Below are 14,572 nucleotides of genomic sequence, written 5' to 3'. Positions count from 1 at the left end.
TCCAAAAGAACAGGCAGAGAGTGACTTGATAGGTGAAGATGGCTTGTCTCCTACCAGGCACAGGAGGATACTGCTCCCCAACACAGAGGCATTGTGAGGTAACTCTATCATCTCTTACTAAGATAAAAGACTGAATGTGAAATTTCACATTTCCTACATGGCAGAATGCCCAATCTATTCATACAGAGGAAAGAACAAGAGCTTCTTTTAACAAATAAGCCAAATTAGATATGCATGGAAGTCAGCCTCCCTAACCTGGGAAGAGTTTTTCTGTCTGTAAGATGAAGAATAAACGGATTTTTCTTTCCAAGCATCCTGGAAAGAAAGAATTATTTTTTTAGTAGAATCTAGTTCCTTAACAACCAGTTTCAAAATCTAAATACAAAGATAATATTTTTAAGTTTAGGTGTTTTCTTCAGATAACTAGGAATAGATGAGATGATGATTCAGATTTGTAAAGGGCAATTCAATGAAAAAAAGAAACACTAAGTCAGAAACAAACCTGCCCTATCAATAATTACTGCTACTGCCAGATAGAAGAAATCACATCTTTATCTTCAATTATCACGTCTTTATCTTCAATTATAGAATAGACCAATCTCCCTATTGTATTCTAAGATCAGTCTCATTTTTTCTAATCCAAGCAATATTCTCCTAAGAAATACTTAACTAGAAATAGATCAACTGCAAGCGAATTCACAGGTATAAGCATTTACTATGATTTTTTTTCTAATATGACCTACATATTAGAATACCTCAGTAGAATAAAGATAGTGCACAGTTCCACAGTTCCATGTTTGGCTAGTTTGTGGAATAGTAGTTTACTTGCATTTTAGTTTCATGGTTTAGTGACCTCCAGTGGTTACATTCAAAACCAACTGCTATTCACCAATTCCCTGAATAAGAACTTTAAAAAAATATATTAAAAAATAGGTAAAATATTAATTCTCTTAATAATTTAATTTAAATTTAAATAGTAAAACATTAATAAAATATTAATTCACTATTTTTATATACATATATAAAAAAGGCTTTTGGCATACAGTATGTGAAAGTTTACTTTAGTCTGTAAAATGAGGATGAGGCTTCTTTCCTAAAGCTTTTCTGCTTCTTCAGTTCTTAATATTACTACTATTTAACAATCACTTAAGCAAGGTTAAGGGAACAGATTCAACCTCAAAGGTACAGGAACTATCCTTAAATAAAAGTATAACTGAGTAAAAGTTAGTAGGGGTACAAACGAAGAGCCAACTTTCAACACGTATCCTGTGCAAGCCTATTAGGTCCTGTGGTACTTTAAAAATACAAAAGAAAGCACAAATAATTGGATGAGTCCATAATGAGGTAACAAAAACCTGCAAAAGGCTTGTGACTGAGTGATAAAAAATGGAAAAAAAGCTTTGTGTACATAGCATGCCAGAATATATCTGACAGAGTTGGTTTTCACCAAACTCAGGCCTTCTTACAGGTAGCTATAGTGTTGACCAGTAAAACATGAATCCAGTATCAGTAACAACACACCCACGAAAACCAAAATCTGATGACCTTTTGTTGCTGTGAATTCCTCTTTATGCTCAAGATATCTTGCCTTGTGAAGATATGAAATGGAAACAAGCTTCTGGGAATGACACAAAATGAAGTTCATGTTCTTAAGTTAATTTATCACACCAATTTTGAACAAGTGACCTACAAATCTGCTTCATGGGTTGATATCATACTAAGTTATTAAAAGGTATGGATACCTCAAAATTACTTTTGAGTATTTTCACTGAAACTTTTAAAAGTTAAGTAGCAGAAAAAACCTGCCACATACAAGAGTGCCCCTGAATTGTGACCTGGAATTTAACTGACACTCAACTGTCAATACTGAAAGCCTTTGACCAAACTTCAATGACAGTAACCACAAGGACTCCTTCTTCCCTCCCTTCATAACTTTAGAAAACAAAGAACCCAAGGTAATAACAATAATGTTCTCAATTCAAATTTCACTACAGAACTGAAATGTTAAGCAACATAGCAAGATAATCATAATAATCCTTAATATTATTAAGAAGAAACCACAGGGACCTAGAACAACAAACACCTCCTTAGCTGCATTGCCAAAAAAAAAAATCAGCTATTAACCAATAACTATATGTTCTGACACACCAGATGACCAGATCTGCACTGTATGGAGGCATAGTTGCTATGTGCGTTTAGCACTAATTTCTCACAGTCAAACACCGATTGTATTCAAATCCTGACTTCACCTCATAAAGTAGAAATAATGTCATATTCACTCTTTAAACAGTCACGAAATAGCAGATTCTGTCAAGTTTACACAATTTGCGTGCATGTGTCACATGCAAACAAGGACAGTAAGATCACTTTGTCTGATCAGTCTTCCGTTTCAGTCAGCTACTGAGGATGCAAAATGAAGAAAGGGATTACAAACATTTTCATTTTCCAAAGAAAATTATCTGCCTTTCACTACATCCATTCTTCAAGAACACTGAGGAATCTCAAATGAGTTCCATCTCAATTACTTTTTGGAAAAAAGGATATCTAGGAATCAATTACACTATTTTATACTAATTATAATAATTACATTTCCAGATAACCATATTTGGTTATCTGGATATATTTTTATATATATATATATCTATATATTTATATATAATATATATAAATATAATATATATATTTAAATCTATATATATATCTGTTGATATATTTATCAACACTTCTTATAACACACATAAGCATGAGAAGTATGACAGTGACTACTTCATTTTCTGAAAAGGACAGAAAACGGCGAGTTTTGTTGGTGGGTAGTTCTGCAAAGATCAGAATCACAACTATACAGAATAAACTCAGAAGTTTATACATTTAATTAATCAAATTAATTACATTCCCATTTACATCAGAAAAAAATTAAGCAGGGATCAGAAAAAAAAACTGTGAAAGTTTCTGACATAAGTAACTAAAGCATTAACAAAATTCCCCCGTCTACTCCTCCCCCAAAGAAAAAGAAGGAAAGTTACCTCAGAAACAGGTACATTTTCACCAAGTTCCGATGTGTGCAATGCCAGTAAACCAATCAGTCGAGCAACTTTGACACGTCTGAATATCAAATAAAGTAGGTACGTATCAAGTAAAGTAGGTACATAAAAACTATTTCAAAAATACCATAAAAACAATTGGCTTGTTTATATTTTACACAGATCGCTAAGGGAACAAAATATTTGAATTGTTACTTACAGCTCATATCTTCATCTTACAGAATCATAGAGTCACAGAACAGTTTGGGTTTGAAGGGACCATAACTAGATCTAATCCCCTGCCACAGGCAGGGACACCTTCCAATAGAGCAGGTTGCTCCAAGCCCCATCCAACCTGGCCTTGAACACTGCCAGGGATAGGGGAGCCACAGCTTCCCTGGGCAACCTGTGCCAGTGTTATGTCAGTATTTCAGTTGAATTCAGCAGTAAATTCATGCATAAAGACATTTCTTTCCATAAGCACTGAAGAATGAAGATTCATTAGTTTTCTATGGTCTCACTGATCAGTCATACTCATGTTCAGTTCTCTTGTAAAACAGAAAACCCCTATAGATCATTTGAAACTTTTTAGCGTAGCTGACAAAACTGAAATTAGAACTGTTTCAGCAAATCAGTTTTACATGTTTTATTAAACAAAAAATTGGAATAAAAAATCAACATTTATGAAACGAACAGCAGAGGGCACTATCACATCGGAATATTTCTAACAGGCATTTAAAAAAGCTGTATTTATTTTACCACTATTATGGTATAGGTCGGTTTAATCAGTGATTTTGAGTAACACTATTTCATACACTAAATTATATAACTTCCAGGTAAATATTTAAAGATTATCTATAATCTTTGGAATATATGAATTCAATGCTTAAAACATTCAGTGTTCTATTTTTTATCATCACACTGCCAGTCAGGTAGCACAACAGTCGCACAGGCTCAAACACTTAAATATCCTGTTAAAGAATACCTTTAATAAAATTCAGTCATAATTCCTTATTTAAACAAACACATTTAAAATAATGTTACTTACATATCCCAGTTGGCGGCTGCACGCAGCTGCTGTATCAATACAGGAAACTATAATTTAAAGAAGATAAATAGGCATTAGTGGATTTTAATGATCTGACCTGTCCCAATGATATACAAAATAAATCAAAATATCAGTAATATCATAAACAAATACTGTAGGTATTTCCAAACATTGAAAAAAAGAATAAGCAAAACCTGAGAGTAAAAATACAGCACTGTGTGCAGTTTTGGGGTCCTCAACATAAGGACATGAAGCTGCTGGAGCAAGTTCAGAGGAGGCCATGAGGATGATCAGGGGCTGGAGCACCTCCCCATACAAAGACAGGCAGAGAACACTGGGGCTGTTCAGCCTGGAGAAGAGAAACTGTGTGGAGACCTTATAGCAGCCTTCCAGCATCTGAAGGGGGCTACAAGGATGCCGGAGAGGGACTCTTCATCAGGGACTGTAGTGATAGGGTCCTGAGGCGCTGACACAGGTTGCCCAGAGAAGCTGTGGCTGCCCCATCCCTGGCAGTGTCCAAGGCCAGGCTGGACAGGGCTTGGAGCAACCTGCTCTAGTGGAAAATGTTCCTGTCCATGGCAGGGGGTTAGAACTGGATGATCTTAAGGTCCTTTCCAACTCTAACTATTCCATGATTCTATATTCTTGCCTTAAACTAAACTGCTAAACACGTATCAGTGTGTTAAAAACCACACTTTTTTTTCCATAATGGAGAACATTATGCAGAGGAAAAAAACTGATACTTTCATCTACAAAGATCATCACATAGTATTACCCAAGAAGCTTTTAATAAATTTATTTTCTGAGAATGGACAAAAATAGTTGGCAAATACTAGAATAATGACCGGACACACATTCAGTCACATAAGAATCAAACTGCATAGCTATTCATTTCTAAAAAGTTCTGTTAATTGGCAATTTCAATTATTGCATTCCTGTCCCCAAAATTTTTCCCCAATGATAAAGAAGCAGTAAGTTCCAGCAATTCATTCTCCTGTTTTCACATGAGTTTTATTTCATAAGACCTACACTGCTTTCAACCAGAATGCTCTCCACTGAATTTTCCTGGCAGTGCAATTTTGTCTTTAATAGCTCTATATCCAACAAGGACATGCCTCAGAATATGACTTATGTGCAGGAAACAAGGTAAGTGGTTTACATTTTACTAAATAAACTGAAAAGCACATAGCTCAAAATTGCCTCTGTGATGCTTTTACATAATCATAGAATGGTTTGGGTTGGAAATCACATTAAGATCATCCAGTTCCAACCCCTGCCATGGGCAGGGATGCATCACACTAGACCATGTCACCCAAGGCCCCATGCAATCTGGCCTTGAACACTGCCAGGGATGGCGTATATGAAAAGTCTATTTTGCTTCTGCACCATGCAGTAACCTGAGAAATATGTTAATCCGCTACAGAGGAGACTAGTACAATTGTTTGTCTGGTAGAAAATCGCTCTTGAAAGATGAAACCACTGTTCAGGTATATGCTAAACCAGACTCTCCAGAGAACATGCTGACTTCTTGAAGCAGGGCTCAATGAAAGTTTTACTGAATATTCTTTGGAAAGTTTTTCTTGTTATTCTTTACGGACATATGGCCTAGCAAAAGTGATTTAGCAATTCAATCCTTAATTTTTTCAGTCTTCTCTGTCCTTTAACGATTCACAAAGACTAACATTTCATGATATACCACTTCACTCTCCATCAAGGTTAATTTTTAACCCAAGCTTTTTACTAATGCAACAAATCTATATAAAAATATATCTGAAATCTAAAAAGAAAAAATTAAGTTTCCCTCAGCTCTTTCAAAAAAGCTTACATGGAATTTAGGTGTTGGTTTTCTTTTACATCATTCTGTAGTTAATTTCCCATATTATTTTTGTCAGTCCACCAATGATTTCTTGAAATATAACTAAAAGCAGATGATTTTTGTTACAATGGCAAGTATGTAAACCATGTTGATTCCTTTAAAATTTTATTATTTACCAGCTGAGAGTTCATCAGCCTGTTTGCAATTTCCTTGTGGACAGCCACAGTACACAGATAGCACAGGAAGTTCAATTTAGAACGTGCTGCTCCTGTATTCTTCTCGGGAGAACCAAGCATTAAACATACTCGCTGCAAGAAGTCATTCCAGTCCACATCCTTCATAGATGATAACTTCTCAGCTAACCATAAGAAGCAAACAAGTAATTAAAGATAATGCATCTTCAATGATGCTTTAACACACTAGAAAATAACATCACCATGGATAAACAAGTTCCAAAGTTTACATCTATTTATAATTTTAGTACATAAAATATTAAACAAAAATGCTAGTATTCATGTCCATAGATTATAGAAATCAAAGAAGAAGCAAGAAGAGAAACAAAGCATAAAAATGTAGCAGAGAGCCTCAAAACATTTCTTAAAGCGCAACCCCACTAAGTCCTTGGACTTCATTTAAGTAAACATTCACTGGCATTATATTTAGGAAACGTAATAGTTGTCCGTAGTCATTACTAAGTCTTAATAAGAAACTACAGTTTCATTGGAGAAAATCTGAAGCAAAAGCTAATGAAAGTCAGGAAAATTTCCTTAGAATCAATAAACTGAAAAAGTGTATAGTTAGTCAAATAGGTAGGCTTCCACCTAGGGAAGCCTTAACAGTATCAGAATGCAGAGGACTTCAGAAGGAACACGAACTCACTAGGATGGTTAACTTAAATCCTGTGGTTTCATTCACTGACCACTGCACATGAATAGATTTTTCCAAAGACTTCCTTATCGGTCTCAATGGATTAACTTTCCTCTGGAAGCCACACATTCCCTCAGTTTTGGTTAGTTGTTTCTTAATGTATAATGACTCCTCATCAGGGACTGTAGTGATAAGACAAGGGGTGATGGATTCAAACTGAAACAGGGGAAGTTCAAGTTGGATACAAGGCAGAAGTTCTTCCCTGTGAGGGTGCTGAGGCGCTGGCACAGGGTGCCCAGAGAAGCTGTGGCTGCCCCATCCCTGGCAGTGTTCAAGGCCAGGCTGGACAGAGCCTTGGGCGACATGGTCTAGTGTGAGGCATTCTTGCCTATGGCAGGGGGTGGAACTGGATGATCTTAAGGTCCTTTCCAACCTAAACCATTCTGTAAGTCTATGATTAATATCTTATCTGCCATCCTGATATACTCCAGTACAGAGTATTTACAAACATGTCTTTTGTCTTTTACTCCAATTTTACACTAGAGTAACAACACCTACTGAGGAAAGCAATTATAATTTACATTCGTAAAGGCGAAAAATGGCTTGGATTTCAGGTATTTATCTTAATTTTTCCATACTGTCTTTAATCATTATTGTTTTTGAAGCAACTGAATTTGATGCTGCTCATCAACCAGAATGTTGTCCAGGAAAAAAGCTACAACCCTCAAAGTGTTAGAAGCACAAAAAACACTGGCCCATCTACGGACAATAGTTAAACATATCAGAACATCAGTGTGATAATTTAGCTACTTAAATGCAATATGAAATAAAATACAGACACACACCCTGGTCACTTAATGTGATCATTTTTGCCTAGAACTCTGACAAATGAAAAATACCTTCTGTTACTACAGTCTTGATTAGGAGACTGGGATACACTGTGCTCTTTTCCAACTCTAGAATTTCTTCAACAAATTAACTCCCCAAAACACGTACTTTACAGAAAGAGAAAAGGAGCTTTTTTATCTAGGAAGAGGTGCTATATGAATTCTACGATTACATATCTGGCTCTAAGCACAGTAAAGTGTATAATAATCATAGAAATCATAGAATAGTTAGGGTTGGAAAGGACCTTAAGATCATCTAGTTCCAACCCCCGTGCCATGGGCAGGGACACCCCACACTAAACCATGTCACCCAAGGCCTCATCCAACCTGGCCTTGAACACCACCAAGGATGGAGCATTCACAACCTTCCGGGGCAACCCATTCCAGTGCCTCACCACCCTCTCAGTAAAGAATTTCTTCCTTATATCCAATCTAAACTTCCTCTGTTTAAGTTTGAACCCATTACCCCCTGTCCTGTCACTACAGTCCCTGAAGAGTCCATCCCCAGCATCCTTGTAGGCCCCCTTCAGATACTGGAAGACTGCTACTTCCTTAAATAGACCAGAAGATTTTTTCCCAGGGGAAGAAACATTAGACTCCTGACAATGAGAAACCTTTTGTTTTCAGCAGCCTTTCTAGACATCAGAAACTAACAACAACAAAACAAGCTCCAAACTCCACACTATCTTTTGGAACATGACTCCCGTAACATTCCATGATTAAAGGTGGCACTGACAAGGCTGCCTAGATCACAGGGGATCAACACTGCATATTTTAAAATCCTGTTCTCACTTGCTTCTCTGTCTTTGCCAAATTCTAATCTATTTGGTTGAATACTGCAGTTGGGATATCTCAGTTATTTACAAAAAATAACATGGGAAAAACCATATTGTTTTTCCCCACACTTAAATACTGTTGACTCTCTCATTTTAAAAGCTTTTGAGCATGGGCTTGTAACTGAAGAAGGCAGATGGGCATAGGACTGTCTGCACTTGAAAAGTCTACTCAAAATTGGTCTGGCTAAAAACATTACATATGCAACATCAGTTTCAGGAAACTTATGAGTTCTTCACCTACAACAGCTCATCATCTACAGAGGGAGGCTATAGGTTCTGTGATAGCAAGTTATAACATCATATGAAGGAAATGAAGTTTCAACAACTTCAGCAGATACATACCTGAATATGTTGGCATATGTGAAGTTTTTGAGTCAAATCTAACTGGTACTTGCTTCATTATCTGGAAAAATAAGCAGACACGTTACAACTAGTTGTAATACGTTTCTGGAAATGTCTAAGTATTTGAACATGAAAACACAAAGATGCAAAAATTGTACAGGATAGGTGTACAAACCACTGCTTGTTACTAAGGTCTTTTCCATTGGTTTCTGGCATTTCTTCCAAGCAGATATTTGACATTTAACTACGTTTTTAATCTAATTAAGTTGTTGGTATTTTCATTTAAGTGATCTTTTTTAATGCAAAATGATAGGATTTGTTCAGTTTATATTTTTATATTGCTTGTGTGTTGAAAAATACTTGCATTTGGGTTGTAAAAGCTACAGAAAGGAACAATGCAGCTGAGAGCTCAGGAAATGTTTTAGCAATGCATTGCCATACAGTAAATACATATACATACACTAGATCATTCTAGAGTATTAAAACTGATATTAGCACCAACAAATCATTCATAAGGAATTGGGTTTTTTAATCCCCACACCATTTTCTGACAGATGTCTGCTCAGTGACTGAGCATTTGAGTGTGGTTTTCTGTAACAAAGGCATACAAAAAAAGCTAACTGTATACTGGAATTTAGCCTTTGACAGATGAAGCCTAGCTGTAACTAGAGAGCTCTTTGCTAAAAACGTCTCTAACACCACAGATCTGCAGAACAAAGGGAAATTTTACAACATAAGCTGACATTTCAGCTTTTAAAATTCTGCCAGCATCTAGTAAATCCCTTTCCAGGAAATTAAACTGCAAGCTTTTCAGCTTTACCAGGTGTCAGTATCATCCTTTTGTCTGCAGATTGCCAAGTATGCAGTGACTTTGGAATTTAGTGGGCTATTTTGCATTAATTCCAAGTCTGGCCTTGCACGGCAAGAAGATTAGGGATAAGTATACATACTAATGTGCACATGGAGACTAATCTCATCTCTTCTAGTAACAAGAGAAGCAGTGAAGGGCTTTGTGGAGAAGTCCTAAGACTGAACTGAGAATTTACAGACGTGGCATCATTCAAATGCAAAATTACCTTTGAAATTCTCCACTGGCAACAATGTGCTACAAACATATTAAAACAGTATTGTTGGGTAGTTTCTTTATCTAACTGTACAAGCTTCTTAGGTTTTGAGAGTGTTAGGAATTTCATTAAAACAAACAAACAAAAGAATTGTTATAGTAAAGCAATACAGCAACTAAAAGCTGTAAAGAGATTCTTAATGAACTACAGGCTTCCTTCTAATGAAAAATGTTGCATTTCCTGCATCTGACACTTACAGTTGCCAAAACAACTTCAGGGCTTTTTGCCTATCATTCCTTCTACCAATACCACATATGTGCCCATACACGCACATAAATTGTCATTGCAGTGCAAAGCTCTGATTCTTTTTTAGTCTTCCCTTTGCTGTCAAGCAAGTGTCAGTCTCTGCTCAAGAGAATCATCACAAACTCTCATCACATTACACATTAGGATCCATATGACCGAAATTGGATGAACATTCTCTTGTAACTTCAGGTCTCATTTTCCAGAGAAAAAAAGTTCTTATTTATGAGAAACATTATCATATCTGAAGTTTGAAAAGTAACAAAAGTTACTCTATAAAGGTCTAACTCCTAACCTAGAAGGCTTCATAGATGACTTTGTTTTGAGTATACCAAGACATAGTTCTGTTTGTGTTCATTTAAGTAATAGGTAACAAAGCAAGTTACCAGAAAACAAATCTACAAAAGCACTAAACACTGCATTTAGTAACTTCTATTTCTTGTAAGACATTAAATAATGTTAGCATTCAATCCCAAAATAACTCAGTTTTCCAAATTAACAACCCAAGAGGATTATAAAAGATTGCCAAAAAAACCTGCAGGAGATCTTGCCAGATGACTGGGTGGAACTGCTTTAAAATGAGAATTATAAAATACAGGAAAGGAGTTTCACCCTGCTTAAAGATTTATCTGCAAAAACAGCCTCACCCACAAGTTCCTGAATCTTACATTTTATTTTGCTATACCTTTGGATTGTCAATGATTGGTGTTATGATAAGATCAGACTCAGCGTAAATGAGCTCTTTCAGTGTGGACTCCATATCCTGCTGACTTGAGCATGTATTTTTAGCCTAAAAGAAGAAGAAGGTTTTTGTAACAAAAGTTTATGTTTATTCCTAAAGTATTTCATATCAACATTATATCATACAGTTTGGCCATGCAAACAACATACTCTAAATTACTTGTTGTTTATGTAGTAGCAGATAGGGCCAGCTAAGTATTATGATGCAGAAACAATTTGGAAGAAAAAGCATCAGCTCCAAAAAGAAAGACTAAGAAAAATAAGAAGATAGCAGTATCCCTTTTATACAGTGGGGAAAAAAAGGAGACTAAGCATCTTTAACTCTTACACCTGAAGTTATGCAAATTTATTTTCTTTTTTTCCAAATGACTGCCCTGGTGAGACCGCATCTGGAATATTGTGTCCAGTTCTGGGCCCCTCAGTTCAAGAAGGGCAGGGACCTGCTGGAGAGAGTTCAGCGCAAGGCAACTAAGATGATTAAGGGAGTGGAGCATCTCCCTTATGAGGAAAGGCTGAGGGAGCTGGTCCAATCTCTAGCATACTGTGATACTGTGATACTGTGACACTGTGACTTGCACACTGTAGGAACTGCTTTCCTTTTATAATTACAGAAGGATAGAGAAAAAAGTGACTTTACCACAGATTCCAAGCTAAAATTCTAACTCTACAAAAATATCACCATCCTTTAATATTCTTTTTCTACTCACCTTTTTCAAGCCTGAATGTCTCTGTGGAGAATTTTGGATTGAGACAGTAGTAGCGTCACTTACTTCTACTGCAGTGCTAGTTCTAGGTGTGGGACGAGAACTTAAAAGAAAGAGCAATAAATAGATAAATAAACCAACAAAGAGGACAGATTAAGTTCCACTGCAAACTACTTTTTTGTTGCTTTTTGGAAATTCTCATGCCATACAGTAAACTTCCAGAGCTGACAAACATAAATGATGCTTTGCCTTATCCAACAACTCGACATGAACATCCTGCTTTTATATATGTCCTGACAAGTTTAGGATTTGTTTGTCAGTTAGAAATGAGAAGGGACTGGGTGATTTCTTCTTGTTGTTGTTAAATGAATGTAATTTGATTGTTTTCTCACCCACTGTTGTTCTCCAAAATGGATGTTAAAATATCATTATCTTAATTCTTAATAAAAAACAACATACAAAGAAAATTAACCTGACAAAATAATTGTCATTTATTTTATGCTATTATCTTCTGACTCACTACTCCTCGCTAGCTAATGAGAATTAAAAACTGCCTGAATCTCATTTATGAATGACAACTGGGTTTACTTTTCAGTTTTCCTTCATAAAAATCCTGTCTGCCAATCAGAAAATGAAGAGAGACCAGAATCTTGCATATTTGCGATTTTCATAAAGCTGCCACTGAACTTGCTTTTTGTAGTATTAATTTAAATCGCTTCAAATCAACTTTAGAATTATTAAAATTGGCTGGCCAGGATACTAATTTAATCAACAGCTTGAAATGAAAGTGGGGTTTTTGATTAGCAGAAAGTAATAAATACATTCAGTTGCAAATCACTTTTATTTATTAGAAAAAGCAACTAAATTAAAAATACAAACACCACACAAAATCAAAGAAACTCATGAAAAATCAATGATCAAATGAGTAACATAGTTATTATTCTTTTCAAAAGGCATCTTTTATCTATTTTCAACAGGAAGTTACATTTAAAGGGCATAGTGAAGGAGTCTCAACATATTATCTAGCAGCTAGATGACACTACACAAAATGTCCTAATTCTTAAGGTAAAAAGAATATCAGGATCTACGTGGAAGTTTAAGCAGTCTGATTTCCTAAACATGAAAGTATGATTTCTAGTTAGGCTGAATAAATTTTTCTATGTTCCCACATGCTGCAAAACATGTAGATTTGTTAAATTATTTTTTTTTCTAAGCCTAATTTGCTTTAAGATGCGTTTGAGATAGAGAAAAATCTTTCCTACTTTTCCAGTTCTAAGCTGGTTTCTCAGTTTGAAACAAGTGATCAGTAAATTGAACCAGTTGAAATGAGTAAGATCTATTCCCTTCACACATATAGAAGAAGCTACTGCTGTTAAAAGCTGATTAAGCACTCCTGCAGCTCAAGTAAATCTTGGTGCCAGCTCAGCAGCTTCCTTTCACTTAAATGTTTTAAAACTTCAGTAAGTAACACATGCAGCTTTGAGAACTTAAATCATCGAAGAAAAGAGAACTTAAGAAAGTACTTATAATGAATTTGTGTTACATTTCAAATTTTGTATGAAACAGATGTACTTGTGTTGTTAAATATACTTTTTTTAACACTCGCACTCATGACATGATTTGGACTACATGTTGTTATATGAAGTGTTTGTAATGTCGCTGTAGCCTTTCTTTTCAGCAAATTGCTAAAGCAAATAAAAAATGCTATTTAAATTACTAATAGTATGGCTTTAGCTGTGATGACAGAAGTTATAAGTGAGATGAGAAGCAATCCTTTATTAAAAGCAACTGAAATAACTGGAAAAGTAGACACACTATCAGGTTCAAAAGCCCTATTTCAGGTTATGCAAGAAGCTTGAAAGAGTATGAAACAGGAATATTTCAGCTGATGACAACAGGAACAACATCTATTTTACTAGATAATCTTCTTGGCTTGAACGCTACTACAGGATCAGGCTTCAGCTAAAACAAATCACTGTTATACAAATCACTAGCTTTTATTTAATACCTTGTAGTACTTAGTAGATTGCTACCAATAGCTTGTGATGAAAAGCTGAAGGAAGAATTTTCTAGTGGATCTTACGCTGAATGCTTATTCTTGTGTAGTTAAAGCAAGCATATTCAAAGCGTATTCTCATATATATGAGGTAAGAAGGCAAGCAAGTTTTTAATACATTTTTCTGTTTAGAGCTAAGAAATCACGAGGATTCCAAAACCCAGTGTGATAAAGCCATAAATATTGCTTTAACTACAAACACTGCTTTCAGAGCTTCTCAAAGATGTCTTATTATTAAACTGGTGATAAAAAAATCAAGAGAGGACATACTAACAAAACATTACAAACAGAGTAATAAAATGTCTGAAGAGACAGGAGAAAAAACAAACAATCCAACCACACAAGGCTTTAAGGGGTTTCTAATTGTTCTTCGGTTATCATACCTGAGAAGAAATATGGATTCCTTCGATTCACCATCAACCACATTTTTTGGGCGCAATTCAGGCTGAGTTTCTGTTGAAAAGAGAATATGAACTTGCATTCAGAAGTTAAAAAACAAGTAAGAATAAAGCAAGACTGACAAAATTCACAGGACAAAATAATTCAAAATAACATCATGAACAGTATTACCTATTTTAAAAGAATTGCTTGGTAGGTTATCTGGTCTTGAGGATGACAGGTTACGTGGATTTTTAGCCATATCCACTGGCTCTTTGGCACTCCAAGACACTGATGACTCTGTGTCTTCACTGCTATTTAATGAAAGATATAAATTACACAGATTAAAATAAAAAAAAAAAAAAAAGGATCATATCCATTATGTGTTGCAATTATTAAAACGCAGTTTAGCTGTCATTCTCTAGAACACAATACTATTGAAATATTATACACATACTTTTTATATTAGTAATGGCAATGATGAAAAATAAGTTTACAGCAAATGGCTTG

At 35.4% G+C, this 14,572-nt stretch overlaps 1 protein-coding gene across 1 annotated transcript in view; it reads right to left on the bottom strand.

Annotated features, from left to right (window-relative positions):
* The window catches only part of ULK4 (unc-51 like kinase 4), a gene marked incomplete at both ends in the record, with an annotated part of 202,619 nt that overhangs the window by 176,156 nt on the left and 11,891 nt on the right, over positions 1 to 14,572 (bottom strand). The window contains 8 exons of the mRNA XM_080611269.1: positions 3,024 to 3,102; positions 4,069 to 4,115; positions 6,061 to 6,242; positions 8,817 to 8,877; positions 10,869 to 10,973; positions 11,632 to 11,731; positions 14,068 to 14,137; positions 14,255 to 14,373. Coding sequence (XP_080467395.1) covers positions 3,024 to 3,102; positions 4,069 to 4,115; positions 6,061 to 6,242; positions 8,817 to 8,877; positions 10,869 to 10,973; positions 11,632 to 11,731; positions 14,068 to 14,137; positions 14,255 to 14,373 — 763 coding nt within the window. The remainder of the gene's footprint in view (positions 1 to 3,023; positions 3,103 to 4,068; positions 4,116 to 6,060; positions 6,243 to 8,816; positions 8,878 to 10,868; positions 10,974 to 11,631; positions 11,732 to 14,067; positions 14,138 to 14,254; positions 14,374 to 14,572) is intronic.

The sequence above is a fragment of the Psittacula echo genome (assembly GCF_963264785.1).
Source record: "Psittacula echo genome assembly, chromosome: 2".
Taxonomy (NCBI): Eukaryota; Metazoa; Chordata; class Aves; order Psittaciformes; family Psittacidae; genus Psittacula; species Psittacula echo.
The sequence above is the reverse complement of the archived record's forward strand: the minus strand, read 5'-3'. Positions and strand labels throughout refer to the sequence as shown.